The sequence below is a fragment of the Callithrix jacchus genome, chromosome 4 (assembly GCF_049354715.1).
Source record: "Callithrix jacchus isolate 240 chromosome 4, calJac240_pri, whole genome shotgun sequence".
Lineage (NCBI taxonomy): Eukaryota > Metazoa > Chordata > Mammalia > Primates > Cebidae > Callithrix > Callithrix jacchus.
In genome coordinates, this window is record NC_133505.1 from 89,714,508 (window position 1) to 89,730,510 (window position 16,003).

At 37.7% G+C, this 16,003-nt stretch overlaps 1 protein-coding gene and 1 long non-coding RNA gene across 16 annotated transcripts in view; one reads left to right on the plus strand and one right to left on the minus strand.

The window, feature by feature from the left end:
- CEP162 (centrosomal protein 162) overlaps nt 1-16,003 on the minus strand; it is a 116,883-nt gene that overhangs the window by 8,325 nt on the left and 92,555 nt on the right. For 14 of the 15 annotated variants that reach the window (XR_004741909.3, XM_078369707.1, XM_035296242.3 and 11 more), the window contains one exon: nt 15,747-15,845. Coding sequence is in view for 14 of the 15 variants with exons in the window: in XM_078369707.1 (XP_078225833.1) it covers nt 15,747-15,845 (99 nt within the window). In the remaining variant the exon portion in view is untranslated. Of the gene's footprint in view, nt 1-3,635; nt 4,261-15,746; nt 15,846-16,003 lie in introns of those variants that run through there. The other variant, XM_078369706.1, reaches the window with a different exon arrangement.
- LOC144582177 (uncharacterized) lies at nt 8,742-15,161 on the plus strand. Its single transcript, XR_013534370.1, has 3 exons — nt 8,742-8,761; nt 13,575-13,686; nt 15,025-15,161. It is a non-coding gene; the product is annotated as an uncharacterized LOC144582177 (long non-coding RNA).

Genomic DNA, 16,003 nt, shown 5'->3' on the forward strand with positions numbered 1-16,003 from the left:
CAGAGACTAGGATTGCAACTCCTGCTTTTTTTTCCTTTCTGCTTTCCATTTGCTTGTTAAATATTTTTCCATTCCTTTATTCTGTGCCCATGTGTGTGTTTGCAAGTAAGATGGGTCTCCTGAACACAGTACATGGACAGGTCTTGACTCTTTATCCAATTTGCCAGTCTGTGTCTTTTAATTGGGGCATTTAGCCTGTTTACATTTAAGGTTAATATTGCTATGTGTAAAATCTGATTCTGTCATTATGTTGCTAGCTGGTTATTTTGCCCATTAGTTGATGTGGTTTCTTCATAATGTCAGTGGTCTTTACAATTTGGTATGTTTTTGCAGTGGCTGGTACTGGTTGTTCCTTTCTATGTTTAATGCTTCCTTCAGGAGCTCTTTTTAGGCAGACCTGGTGGTGACAAAATCTCTCAGCATCTGCTTGTCTGTAAAGGATTTTTTTTCCACTTAACTTATGAAGCTTAGTTTGGCTGGATATGAAATTCTGGGTTGAAAATTCTTTTCTTTAAGAATGTTGAATATTGGCCCCTACTCTCTTCTTGCTTGTAGGGTTTCTGCCTAGAGATCTGCTGTAAATCTGATAGGCTTCCCTTTGTGGGTAGCCCAACATTTCTCTCTGGCTACACTTAACATTTTTCCTTCATTTTAACCTTCATGAATCTGATGATTATGTGTCTTGGGGTTGCTCTTCTCGGGGAGTATTTTTCTAGTGTTCTCTGTATTTCCTGAATTTGTATGTTGGCCTGCTTAGGTAGGTTGCGGAACTTATCCTGGATAATATCCTGAAGAGTATTTTCCAACTTGGTTCCATTCTCCCTGTCACTGACAGGTACACCAATCAAACCTAGGTTTGGTCTTTTCACATATTTCCATATTTCTTGGAGGCTTTGTTCGTTCCTTTTCATTCTTTTTTTCTCTAATCTTGTCTTCATGCTTTATTAAGTTGATCTTCAATCTCTGATATCCTTTCTTCTGCTTGATCGATTCGGCTATTGGTAATTGTGTATGCTTCACGAAGTTCTCGTGCTGTGTTTTTCAGTTTTATCAGGTCATTTATGTTCTTTTCTAAACTGGTTATTCTAGTTAGCAATCCTCTAACCTTTTTTCAAGGTTCTTAGCTTCCTTGCATTGGGTTAGAACATGCTCCAGAGGAGTTTTTTATTGCCCACCTTCTGAAGCCTACTTCAATTTGTCAAACTCATTCTTCGTCCAGTTTTTTCTCTTGCTGGTGAGAAGTTGTGATCCTTTGGAGGAGAAGCGGTGTTCTTGTTTTTGGAATTTTCAGCCTTTTGGCACTGGTTTCTTCCCTTTGTCATGTACTTATCTATCTTTGGTGTTTAATGTTGGTGACCTTCAGATGAGGTTTCCTTTTTGTTGATGCTCTTCCTTTCTGTTTGTTATTTTTCCTTCTAACAGGCCCCTTTTCTGCAGGTCTGTTGGAGTTTGCTGGAGGTCAACTCCGGATCCTGTTTGCCTGTATCACCAGTGAAGGCTGCAGAACAGCAAAGACTGCTGTCTGTTCTTTCCTCTAAAAGCTTCTTCTCAGAGGGGCACCTGCTAGATGCCAGCCAGAGCTCTCCTGTATGTCTGTGGACCCCTGCGGGGAGATGTCTCCCTACCAGGAGGCACAGGGTTCAGGGACCCAATTGAGGAGGCAGTCTGTCCCTTAGCAGAGCTCAAGCATTGTGTTTTGAGAACTGCTGCTCTCTTCAGAGCCAGCAGGCAGGAACATTTAAGTCTGCTGAAGCTGTGTCCACAGCCATCCCTTCCCCCCAGGTGCTCTCATAAAAGCATATATTCTTTAATGAATAAAACTCTGTTATCTTATTAATAGTTTATTTACTAAAGTAAAAACAGTGCTTCACCTTTAAGGTGATGCCACTTAAAGGTGAGTGAACCTGCTTTTCTTTTTTTTTTTTTTTTTTTGGGGGAGGGGGAGGAAGGCAGAAAGGAAGGGAAGAAGGACGGTAGGGAGGAAGGAAGGGATGAAGGAAGGAAGGAAGGAAGGAAGGGAGGAAGCGGGGAGGGAGGGAGGGAGGGAAGGGAAGAAAGGAAATCAAGCAATGAAAGAGACATTGCCGACCTGGATCTAGAGGTTTACAAATTGATTTCTTTTTTTTTTTTGAGAGAAGGAAAGAAAAAAAAAATAAGTAAAGGAGAGGAAGAAAGAGGAAGAGAAAGAGGGAGAGTAAATGGAAATATTGCTTTATTTTGAAAAAAATTGGGTATTAATAATGGCCAATCAATGTTTCATTTAAACTAATGGGTAGGTGTGATGTGGTATTGACAAGAATGTATATTTTGTGTACTTGAAGTGGAGAGCTCTATAAATATTTATTAAGTTTACTTGTTCTGGATCTGAGTTCGAGTCCTTGATATCCTTATTAATTTTCTGTCTCATTGAATCTAAGTCTCCTATCTGGGTGTTAGGATCGTTAGCTCTTGTTGTTGCATTGATCCTTTTACCACTATATCTTTGTTGCTTTAAAATCTATTTTATCCGATACAAGAATTGCAACTCCTGCTTTTTATTTATTTATTATTTATTTTTGCTCTCCATTTGGTTGGTAAATCTTTCTCCATCCCTTTGTTTTGAGTCTTTGTGTATCCTTGCATGTGAAACAGGTCTGGATGTAACATGCCATTGGGTTTTGGCTGTGTCTTTTGATTGGGAATTTAGTCAATTTAAATTTAGGGTTACTGCCATTTGATGTTGACTGGCTGTTTTATCCATGTGTTGGTGTAAATTCTTCTTTATGTTGGTGCTCTTTACTTTTTGGTGTATTTTTAGAAAGGCTAATACTGGTTGTTTCTTTCTGTGTGTAATGCTTCTTTCAGAAGCTCTTGTAAAGCAGGCCTGGTGGTAATAAAATCTCTGAGTTCTTGCTTGTTCATAAAAGATTTTATTTTTCCTTCAGTTGTGAAGCTTAGTTTGGCTGGATATGAAATTCTGGGCTGAAGGTTCTGTTCTTTGAGGATGTTGAATATTGGCCCCCACTCTCTTCTGGCCTGTAGAGTTTCTGCTGAGAGATCTGCTGTAAGTCTGATAGGCTTGCCTTTGTGGGTTATCCGACCTTTCTCTCTGGCTGCCCTTAGTATCCTCTCCTTCGTTTCAACCCTGGTGAATCTAACGATTATGTGCCTTGGGGTTGCTCTTCTTGAGGAATATCTTTGTGGTGTTCTCTGTATTACCTGGGGTTGAATGTTGACCTGCTTTGCTAGTTTAGGAAAATTTTCCTGAATAATATCCTGAAGGGTATTTTCCAGCTTGGATTCATTCTCTCCGTTGCATTCAGGTACACCTATCAAACGTAAATTTGGTCTTTTCACATAGTCCCACATTTCTTGGAGACTTTGCTCATTCCTTTTTATCCTTTTTTCTCTAATCTTTTCTTCACGTTTTATTTCATTAAGTTGGACTTTGACCTCTGATATCCCTTCTTCTGCTTGAACAATTCGAGTGTTTAAACCTGTGCATACTTCTCGGAGTTCCTGTATTGTATTCTTCAGTTCCATTAATTCACTCATACTCCTCTCTAAGTTGTCTATTCTCAATAGGATTTCATCAAGCCTTTTGTCAAAGTTCCTAGTTTCTTTACGTTGGGCTACAACATGGTCTTTTAACTCACCGAATTTTGTTATTATCCATTCCTTGAAGAGTGATTCTGTCATCAGGAGGCGCTCGTTCTCCATCAAGCCTTGTTCCATTGTTGATGTGGAACTGTGATCATCTTTAGAGGGAGAGGCGTTCTGACTTTGAGTATTCTCAGCTTTTTTACGCTGGTTTCTTCCCGTCATTGTAAATTTATCCTCCTCTCGTCTTTGAAGTTACCAACTTTCAGATTAGGTCTCTTGAGTGGACGTCCAGGTTGTTAGTTCCCAGGGCCAGAGCAGCGGCGTTAAAACTGATGGTGCTTTTCCGCCCAGGATTCTCCTGTCGGGCTTCCTTCTTGTTTCCGTAGTAGGCGACTCTGCCTTCCCAGGGCTCCAAACCTCGGTCAGAAGGGGAACCCGTCCCGTTTACTCTGCTCCGAGAGCTGCCGCGCCGAGGTGCCGGCGGAATCGCTGCGCCGACCACGAGAGTCGCGCTGGCGACCCGTGTGTTTCCACCACTGGGGGATCTTCTGCTCCGTGAGCGACCAGACTTTGTCTGAAAGTGTGGCGTCCTCTAGTTCTCCGCGCCTTCCCTGAGAGCTGCAATCCCGGGATGTTAGCGATCGGCCATCTTGGATCGTTCCCCGTGAACCTGCTTTTCTACCAGAGAAGACAGATATTGTTGAGTGCTGGCAGGAGGTGGCTCACATGCTAGAGTTCAAACAATCTGTGCATAGCCCAGAGCCTGCTTCTCAGAGAAGACATTTGTCTTTGTTCTCTTACTTGCTGCTGAGTAGCTAATCTTATAGACTACATATTTCAATTTAAATGGACCCACAAAATTATTGCCATGTTTCTTAGTTTAAATGAGTCTGGGCCCGTGTGGTGGCTCACACCTGTAATCCCAGCACTTTGGGAGGCTGAGGTGGGTGGGTCACTTGAGGTCAGGAGTTCCAGATCAACCTGGCCGACATGGTGAAACCTAGTCTCTACTAAAAATATGAAAATTAGCCAGGTGTGGTGGCACACCCTTGTAATCCCAGCTACTCAGAGGTTAAGACATGAGAATTGCTTGAACTGGGGAGGAATAGTTTGCAGTCAGCCAAGATTGTGCCAGTGCACTCTAGCCTGGGCAACAGAGTAAGACTCTGTCTCAAAAAGACAAACAAAAATGAGCCTGATACACTGTTTCTCAATCATGTCATGTGTCTTCATGTTTTGTAATTATTGGCATAAGATTTCCTAGCCACTTTGTTAAAGGAATTTTGAATACTTACTTGATCCAGAGGGTTTAGATTCAAATTAGGCTAGCACTGAAGGAGATACTGGGCATTGTGTCTTAAGCAGCCATTTCTGCCTTCTTTGCTGAGAAGGCCTTGATATTGTTCAGGTGTTCATGTGATATTGGGGTAAATTCTGATCAGTTTTACTGTCAGTTTACTGGACAGAAACAACTGATCAGTTATAGCTGTCCAGTTTTTGTTGGCAGTGATTGGTTTAGAGGTGGGCACATGTCTTTGTTTTCTGCAGCTATAACCAAATACCACAGACGTTTATTTGGCTCACAGTTCTGGCATCTGGACAGTCCAACTGCACGGCACTGGCATCTGGCAAGGGCCTTCTGCTACATTAACCCATGACGGAAGGACAGGAGAATGCATGAGACAGAGAGGGAATGAGAACTGCTGAAAATACTCCTTTATCATGAGCCCACTCCTGTGATAACTAACCCATTCCTACTCTACCATCATGAATTCATCCATGAGATCAGAGCCATCATGACTTAGTTACATTTTAAAGGGCCCACCTCTTAATATTACGATGGCAATTGACTTTAAATGTTAGTTTTGGTAGGGAAATTTAAATCACAGCAGCATGTGACAGTTCTGAAGCAAAGGCAGTTAGCTGGAGACATTACAGACTGTATGTATCTGATTATTTTTCTGTCCCATTGGTTAGAATGTTCCTTGAGGGTAATGTCTTCAGTGTTTCATTACCATATCCCAAGAAGCATATAAATAGGGACTGATACTTGCTCACTAAATATTTATTAAATAAATGAATAAAAAATGCCATGAAGGTCTTGTTTAACTTGATAACTATAAACACTGAGGCTATGAGAATTTAAAGAAACTAGAAATGGCTAGAAAAAGTAAAGATCACTTTTTCTTCACATGAGAAACTAACCTTGAGTTGAGTTACTTTTCTGTCTCTGTTCTACCCTTGATAAAGAATGGACATTGGCTGCACGCCAGGTACCTGGGCTTGGGGGACTTTGTATGAACTGAAATACTTCACAGACAGTTTTGGGCTGTCCTGAGCATGCTGACTCTTGTAACTGAGCATGTGCCTGTGGGAGCCACTGTGCAAGGATTACGGTAAGAGATACTGGTTCTTGTGGAGCATGGGGCATTTAGCTCGCAAGGGAGTAAGACTCAGACTTGGCAGGTGGTATGAGTCTTATTCTTTTGCACCTGTGTTGTAATTCAGACAGCTCCTGGACAACTATCTGAACTGCTATGAGAATGACTTGCACTGAAGATAAATGCCTCATGCTGCCTTGCTAGCCTGCTGTTGTTTCCTGGCATGTATCCAGCATGCCAAGTGCGGCCTTATGATTGTTGTGTGACTTAAATGTTTACCTGAACAAGCTACTGAGCCTTACAATGGCAGGTCAAGACTATAAACCCAGATCTTATCATAAACCCTGTGATGATTCCACTGTCTGTTCATAAAATAACAGCAGCTAGGTATAGCATACTTGAGACAAATTACGGCAAGAATTTTGATAATTCTTATGAGTGAGAAACATAGTCCTTGGGCTCTTATTAAAGGTAAGTCTTAAGTATTTTCTAAATCTTTTATAAAATATTTATGCAGATTAAAAAAATTAAATCCCACTAATGAAAAAGAATCTATGATCAGTAAAATACATATCCTAATAGGAAAAATATGAAAATAAGCAATAATAGCAACAGTCCTCTTAGTTGTCTGTAGGGACCATGAGTAAAGATTCATGTCCCTTGTCTATAACTGCAGGGTGCGAATAAATAAATGATTTTTGTAGTCAATTAGAAGTGGAATAATACATTGAAAAATCTATGATGAACATTAAAACACAAAAGATTAACTTTAGAGTCTTAAAAAAACCAAAGATTTGAAAAATACATGCCTGAGTTAGCATCAACTGTAGAGGTGCTAGATGCTTAAGATTTTCACCCCACTGAAAAAGATAAAATTTTAAAAGATGTACTTGAAAATATTTTAGGTAACAAAGGCGTGAAACATAATGAAGAGTTTAGAAAAATTCCTTCATAGTTTTATAATTAATATACTCAGTGAGAATCACCTCCAATGATATTGAGGGCATCTGCTTTATGCTGAAAACTTCAAAATGATTATTACTCAGTTTTCCCATGGCCAATAAAATATGCTAAAAAAAATAAGCAATCAAAAGTTCACCACTAAAATGTATAGTGTGCTTTCACTTGTCGGCATGTGAAGTCAAGGGGAGACTCCTCCTTTAAACCACTAGAAAACAACACAAAATATTTGAGACAACTGTTTTCAGACACTGGACAACAGCACTATAGACTATGATTTCTGGGAGAAGGGAAATAAGGTGAGCCCTGCCGGTGTCCAGTTTACTGCGTGGAGCCATTTTTGAAGCCAGTGGAAATAACAGCATTTCCTGGAGCTCACACAGAGGTGGGAATAAGTTCATATTCCCACCAGCCTAAGAGGAAATGCCTCATAATACACAGGATGTCAGGGAGAGTCCTTGGAAGGGTATCAGTGGTAGCAATAAACTAGCTTTGTCAAAACAGCTATTACATAGAATATTATACAGAATACAGCCATTATAAATAAACTCCATATTAAAAGGCAGGTATTCCAATTAAAAGGCGGGGTGTCATTACCTTTACTCAGGACACTGAGTGCTTTACTTAGCTTTCTAGTAACTAGGCTTAAAAATCATGTGCTGTGACTTTTCTATTTTCAAATATTTTAGCTATTCTGTTAAGAACTGTCTTATTGTATTGCTAAATTAACAATTACGTTAACTAAAACTGACTTCATTCTTTATCTTGCAAACATGTACATATGCTTTCTTTTATGGCTTTTCCTAAAAGCTTTACTTTAGTTCTGAGGTTCTATAAACTTAGTGCTTATGTTAACAAAGTTTTATGTACATCTTAAACATTGATAAAAATGTACAATGTTGAACTAGCCTTTCAACTACTAGAATGAGATTTTAAAAACTGACACTTGCATAATTGTAGAGTGTTTTTACATTGATCTTTGCATAAGATAATTGGCTCTATGTTTGGCTTGTGGGACTTAAATCCTTGAATAACAATAAATGGTATATATGCATCAAAAAATAGGACATACAGCTTTCCTGGCTTTTCACACTTTTTAGAATCAAATAGATCTTAGACTAATAAACATGGTAGGTTTCCAGAAAGATTTATTTTTGTAATGACATTGTTATTGGTGATCCAGCATGATTCTATCATGGTGGCTTTACCTATTAATCAAATTAAACAGCAGTAGTACTGAAGGAAACCAGAATGTTACCTCAAAATATGTCTTTTTGACATAAAAATTATTTTTGAGCTAAAGCCAATAAGCAGCAGCAAATGGAAGAAAAGCTCTCTATCCTCCTCTTCTTCTGCTTAAAAGTAGGATATAAATTTTCCTTTAGTGAAGAGGACTCTAGATGCTTATCAGCCCCGAGATGGCCCCAGAGGAATCTGCAGTACTCCATGAGTTTCCTACCATATATATATATATTTACATTCCCACAGTTTACCCTCTTTGTAGCCAAAAACTGCTTTCCTATGTCCAGTCTTTATCTACAAATTGATTGTTCTTTGTTGAAGATGGTTTGTGAGCCAGAGTTCTAAGCCACTGTTTTGAGTTACTTTTTGTTGACATCTCTTCTGTGATGTGTGCTGTATACATGGATAAACCTGTTTTTCTCTTGTTAATCTGTCTCTTGCTACAGAGGCCTGTCCCAACAAAATCTCATATGGATTGAGAAAAATTTTTTTTCTTCCTGACAGTTTTGGCAATGCAGATGGGACTTTCTGGGATACACATTCACTCTGGAAACTACAGATGAAATCCTAGCAAAACTGGCAGAAGCTGGTAAAAGGTAAGAATTCTTACTAAACTCAGCTCTCCCAGATATCTGTCTGTAGTAGCCAGTCAAGAGGTGAAGGTGAAATTTTTCCTGGTCCTTCCTTTCCATATTTAGATTGATAGGAGAAAAATATTGTAAAATTATTTGAATTTGTGACTCTTGTGGGTTTGGTTTTGGCTACCTATTGGTTATTATCTTTAGCCTCCTTGAAAAGGTCATTATTTTCCGTTGTCTTTTGCATCATTTGTCATAAGGAGGAGAATCACAGGGTAGAATACAGACATAGGTTATAAAAGCCTGTTGTTCCGGGCACCGTCTCAGGCTGGTGAGTTCACAGTTCTTACTAGACTGGTGTCTGTTTAAACAAACCTTGCTGTGGGTTCCCAATAAGAAAAGGATGACATTCACCTTTTGTCTTGATTTACATCCTGAGAACTTGGCTTTTATGACTGCTAAGACCACTCTCTCTGGTCTCTGCCAGGTGGGGGCATAAGTGTTGGCTTGTATGAGGCAGACAGCTGAATAGGGTGAGAACCCAAGACACAAGTGACAAGTGGCATTCTCTTTGACTGATGGTTCCAGCTCAGCGGAGTTGTCTTAAGGGATGTCAGTCCATTGGAGTTTCAAACTTTGTTGCTTGGTTTATACTGGGAGTATCTCAGTAGTGCCGGTCTGGTGTCACAGATTAGCAGGTCTGTGACTGGACGTGTCCCACATTCTATGAGAGGCTTGAAACATCATTTTGACAAAACCATTCTTACAGTCAGCATAGCAATAAAGGTCTTTGTTTTCTTAGGCTATCTTTGAGAGAAACTTTGGATTGAGGGAGATTTGATCTTTTGGTAGGCCACAAAAGGCTTCTTGGTTGTTTTTTTGCTGTTTGTTTTTTTTTGCAGAGACAGGGTCTTGCGCCATTACTCAGTGGCACAATCAGCTCACTGAAGCCTTGAACTCCTGGCTTAAGCAGTCTTCCCACCTCAACCTCTCGAGTAGCTGGGACTACAGATACATGTTAACATACAGGTTTTTTTTTTTTTTGTAGAGATGATGTCTCACCATATTGCCCAGGCTGGTCTCAAACTCCTGGCCTTGAGCAATCCTCTCACCTCGGTTTCCCAAAATGCTGGGATTTACAGGCGTGAATTATCTTGCTTTACCTGTTTTAAGCCATAAAAAAAGCTTAGTGGTCTAGAGCAGCAGTTCCCAGCCTTTTTGGTACCAGGGACTGGTTTTGTGGAAGACACTTCTTCCACGGAAGGACGGGGGATGATTCAGGTACATTACATTTATCATCAGATTCTTATAAGTCCACAACCTAGATTCCTTGCACATGCAGTTCACAATAGGGTTCATGCTCCTATGAGAATCTAATGCCGATCTGACAGGAGGCAGAGCTCATGCAGTAATGCTCACTTGACCCACTGCTCATCTCCTGCTGAGAGGTCCAGTTCCTAAAAGGCCAGGGACTGGTACTAGTTTGTGGCCCAGGGGTTGGGATCTCTGGTCTAGAGTTACATTAAAATGGGTATATCTTTAAAGATTTGAGTTTTTATATCATAAAATGATTTTTTTTTTTTGAATTTTAAAGGGAGCATTCATTCTAAACAAATGTCTTACTGGTACTTATGGTAACATAAAATTTAAAGGAGGGCATAAAAGAGTAAGTCTACTCTTAAAAAGAAAAAAATAAATTAACAAAAGTCAGACTAGACTTAAGACCAAACCTAAAATCTACACCTGCTATAAACTCCTCCTCACCTACCTATAATCTCCTTTATTCCTAGCCACCTGACTTTGATCTAACAGAAGATCTTCTGATCTCTGGGTCCCTGACTTAAAACCCCTTCCTCAAAATCCAGTTCCTCTGAACAAATTCCTTTAATCCTAAAACTCCTCCAACTTCCCAGGGCTCTATAAATCAACTCCGTCAGCTCCAGGCTTTCTCATATTTTGGGCCCCTACTACAAAAATATTTCTTTGTACTCCAGGAAATAAAAAACCTTAAAAAAACAAAAAACAAAAAACCCTGGATCTTTTATAATAGGCGAATATGCCCTAAAACTCCTTCTTGGAGGAAACTTACATCCTTTCTCAGTCCCTCAGTGATGTAAATCTTACCATGTCTTTGAAATTTAAACATTCAAGGAGTTACCTAAAAGAACTTCCAGATACATTTAAGACTAAAGAAAAAGAAGTTTTTTTTGTGTGCATTTTAAACACACTGCTATAAAAACTCCTTTACTCAGAATTTAGTCTATAGCCTCCCTCCATAACATTACCTACAAAGGGCAAATGAAAAAATTTAAAGGTCTTCCTCACAAATACTGGTAAAAAGTTTGGCCATCTAAGCAGGTAACCTTAATTTATTGCATCTGCCAAAATACAATTTGCATTCAACTGTTCTTTTATAAATTAGTGAGTTTTATATTACTGTGCCTGTTTCATGGCTAAAATTTTTAAATGAAAGCCATATAATCTCTGTTTGCCTCTGTCTATGTATGTCTAATATGTCTGTGTATATATAGATAGATATTTTTTCTACCTTTGGATGGTATTGTCAAAAGTAATTCATAAAAGAGCACTATTTAATTGACTTGAAACTAACCCAAATGCTTTTCAAGTTCATGTGTTTCAGGTAAATCTGGTATATGATTAGTTTAATATTATTGATTTAATAAAAATAGACATGCCTTCAGAATTGTCAACAGTAAGTATAATGCAGACATACAACCCTTATTCTACCTGGGTTTACTACTCAAATAAGTTTATCTCTGCTAGATATTTAAAATTATAGACTTAGGAGTTCAGACCCAAATCAAACATGCAAGTCCAAGTACCGTATCCGTTATTCCATATATATTAAGCACAGCAGGAAAAGGAAACGTGTATTTGTTTCTGTGCTGCTTGTCTAACATGCATGTGTTGTAAAAATAGTTAACAGGAAAATAAGACAATGATTAGCTGTTTAATGGCTTGTGAATTTTCATGAGCAATACAAGTATAATTGTTAATAACAAGTATATTAAGTAAATATTAGTGGGATAAAATTTATAAACTCTTCAATAATGATTATGTTTTACGTTTGTAAAACAAAAAAATTAGTTTCCCAAATCTCTTTGGTATAACTTACATCCTTAGGGTTTTGCTAAGTTAAATAATAAATATTCACTGAATATCTAGATCATTTCCAAATATACTGAAACATTGTTTCAGAGACTCATGTTGCTGAACATAAGATTATTTACCTTGGCTTCTTAATTTTTACAGAGAAAGATGTTTGGGTCTGTTAATCACCTGTTCTTATTGTCACATTAAAAAAAAACCAAAAAATATGCTTCTAGAAATCATTAAATGATGTTAATCTGCCAAATGTTGGTATATGACAGGTCATGATTGCTTACTTTGTGGTTTTCAAAAGAAAGAAATTAAGGTTAGTATGGATTAAAAGTTTTAATATACATATATTTAAAAGTACTAAAGATGATAAGGGTAACAACTTTGTATGCAAAATATACAAGAAAAATAAGTTTATAGTTTTGGTAAGCAAAGTTAGGAATGAAGCTGTGTTTTTGTTAAAGGAAAAAGAATAATTAAATCTGTACTAAAGTAGAATGATAGACTGTTTTAGAATGAAAAAGGAGAATAAAGGACAAAAAATGAATGAACATAGAAAGCTTGAAGAGGGAGAAAATGAGAATGCATGAATATCTTCTGTGTCCAAGCTGTCTAAAACAGAACACATTTATTATAAGGGTTTTAAAAATAAGCCTTGATATCAAAAGTACAGTGGACAAAACTAGTAATTGGTCTTCTCTCTTAAAACAACAAAGCTTTCTTGGAGCATTGGTCTGCTCTTGGTTAGAGACTATGGAAGGCTTTCTTTTTTTTTTTTTTTTTTTTTTTTTTTTTTTTTTTGAGATGGAGTTTCGCTCTTGTTACCCAGGCTGGAGTGCAATGGCGATCTCTCACCACAACCTCTGCCTCCTGGGTTCAGGCAATTCTCCTGCTTCAGCCTCCCGAGTAGCTGGGATTACAGGCACGTGCCACCATGCCCAGCTAATTTTTTGTATTTTTAGTAGAGACGGGGTTTCACCATGTTGACCAGGATGGTCTCGATCTCTTGACCTCGTGATCCACCCACCTCTGCCTCCCACAGTGCTGGGATTACAGGCTTGAGCCACTGTGCCCGGCCGGAAGGCTTTCTTTACCTTTAGGTTAATCTATGTAGAAAGCAAAGATTTTCTGTTTTAGTAAAATAACTTCCTGTGTTTCCTATGGTCTCTATCAGTTCTTTGATCACTTACTGCGTCTTCTCCCTATGTGACTTTCTGTATTTATTTGCCTTTAGAATCTTTTAATAATTACTCTGGATAACTGTTATTTCATAATAACCTGTGATCCTATTTAATCAAATGATTTAAACTTTTTGACCTCAAGCTAACTTTGGGATGTTCCAGAGGGCCACAGAAAATCTCAAAAGAATCTGTTCTTTCTCCTTTTAAAAAACAGAGATGTCAAAGTAATTAGGCTTATTTGACATGTTAAATTGCATAGGAATCATTGTCAAATAAAGACAATGTTTAATCTTCTTTGAGTTATAAATGTTCCAGAACTTGTACATAATTCCTAAAAATCTGGTATGTCTTGGTATGATGTTATCAGTAATAATTCTAGTTAGTATCTTAAAATGTTGTATTGTCACAGAAATAACCAAATTTCCATATCAAGTGCATTATAATAAACTCTTATCAGATGTTTAACTACGGCTAAGGTCTTGTCATTCACAGATAGTTAATTGTTTTACCCTGTTACTTTCTTTCCTAAGAGCTTTTGTAAGCAACTATAAATACGAAGTGTTTTATCTTCAAAAAGATTCATGGAAAGGACTCTGACACACAAAGGTTTCTGGTAACTTCAAGATCATACCACTGGGCCAGGTAAGAATATTTCAGAATTCTAATGAAAAGATTGATTGGTTCATAGAATTGCTAACTCAACATCAAGCAGAACAAGAATTACTTACACGGGACTAAGTAACTGATGAAGTATTCTTTTTAGGGCCTTTCTGTTTAAAACATTGCTGATTCTTTAATATTCTGTTTTTCATATTTAAGAGAAGTTTTTCTCTTAAGCTATCCATAGCTTAGAGCACTTTGGTAAATTATACTTTTGAAAACAGAATTGAAGCATTTATCTTTTTTTCCTGGATCATTCCAGAAACCATTAGTGAGTAATCTTATTTTCATAGTGATATAAATATTTGCTTAAGTTCAGTAAGAATCTGTTCTCTTTGTAACACAACTGGAAACATCAGTTATATTACCAAGGCTTTGACTGGAATGTCATATTTCAGAATGTGCATAGAATCAGATATAATCAGACAGTTTTAAAAAACACATTGACTTTTTGGTGCCAATACTTGGAAAAAACTGGCTTGATATCTTATATACATGGTTTCCTTGCAGATGAGTAAGAAATGTCACTTCCTGACAAGCCCAGGAGCCTCAGAATATTTGGGGGATCTTTAGAAAAGAAAGGAATTTACCTAACTCTATAGGTATTGCAGGCAAAATCTGATGGCAAGCCTTTGGCATGCATTCCTAACCTGGGGCGGCCAATAAAGGGCCAATCAGAGAATCCTTATTAAAAGTTTCAGCAAAGCAGGCTTATAAAAGAGCCTGTATGATTAATTACTATTCTTGCTGCACTTTTATGCAAATAACCAAGCCAAGTTTAATAAGACGACTTTTGTGAACACATTGGGTCTTACTGTGATTATCTCTGATAGAAATCAGGGTGAGTGCAGAGAGAAACATATTGTACTTCATTATAAAACTGTAACGCACCCCTGCAGATAGCAGATTCTAGCCTTGTTCTTTATCTCTGAGGTTTTGTTATTTATCTGTAATCTGGTCTAGATCCTGTATTCTTCTAGTTTCTTCCAATCTCTGTAATTCTCCAGACTAGTATTTCTAATTTTTCTCCTACCCTCCTGGCTTGAAATCACTAAAACATAAAACATTTAACTGTCTTTTTCCTGAAATCCTAATAAGCTGAACGACTTGATATAAACGGCGGAGATTTACCACAACAGCTCACATATGGACAATTTTCATGCCTATTGCTGTGTGGGCCACACACTTAGAACTAGAGATATTCAAACCGCAAAAAATGCTTTGAGCCCAACATCTAGAACTCTTGACCAGTGGCCCTTAGGATTCAGAAATTAGTATACAGACTATTTCTACTCTTAACTTTTGTTTTTGTTTCCACAGAAATGCCTCTTATTAATTATCTAGAGGCTGAACTTTGATGAGAACTCACCTACAATATCTCCTGAAATGAGACACAACTGCTTAATTGAATTAATCTATTCTCAGCACTAATGATTTGATACAGGGCAATGTACTTAAATTTGCTCATTTGTACTTGTTCCAATCTAGGCTTTTTTCTTCCTTTGCCAGTCTCTTATCTCACAATCTCTAATCCAAATACCTTCAAAGCTACCAACTTGGAGAGTTCTAAGCCACCATTTGTGTTGCGGTTTCTCCCAAATTCTGTGCTACACGTGTTACTTAATAAACTTGTTTTTCTCTTATTACTGTCTTTTGTTATGGGGTGTGTCTCAGCTAAAAACTCATGAGGGCTGAGAAAAAAATTACTTTTCCTCCCTGACAGTATTTAACACAGAAATGGCTATCACTATTCAATTTTGTCTCCTGAAGAAAACAAACAGAAAACCCAAACATCTCCCATCCCATTTTCTGCAACACCCACAAAATCTCAGCAAAATAAAACATAAACAGCTTAATGACTTAATATCACCTGGAGAAAACAGATTTTACATAAGCACACTATTAATATTTTCTTGGCACATGACAGATACTTTCAGGTTATGTCTATTTGTACATTAGGTAAAAAATTATACATAAATATGAGTATGAGTGAAATGCCTAAGAAAAACTTATTTTAGCCAAACTATTTGGCTATGTCTTACCTCTTTCTGTAGAATTTCTTCTCGAACTTGAGAAATTACAAGAGACTCTTGTTTACTCTGCAGCTCATTAACTTGACTTTGGAAATGTTTTATAAGTACCTAGGAAATTGTTAGAAGTACTGAGTTAATAATGCTCCTCCTTAAAGACTATCTGAAAAATATAAGCAAGCAAACTCATAAAAGGGAACTCTCATATGCTGTTGGTGGGAATGTAAGTTAGTATAACCACTACGGAAAAAACTAGAGATTTCTCGAAA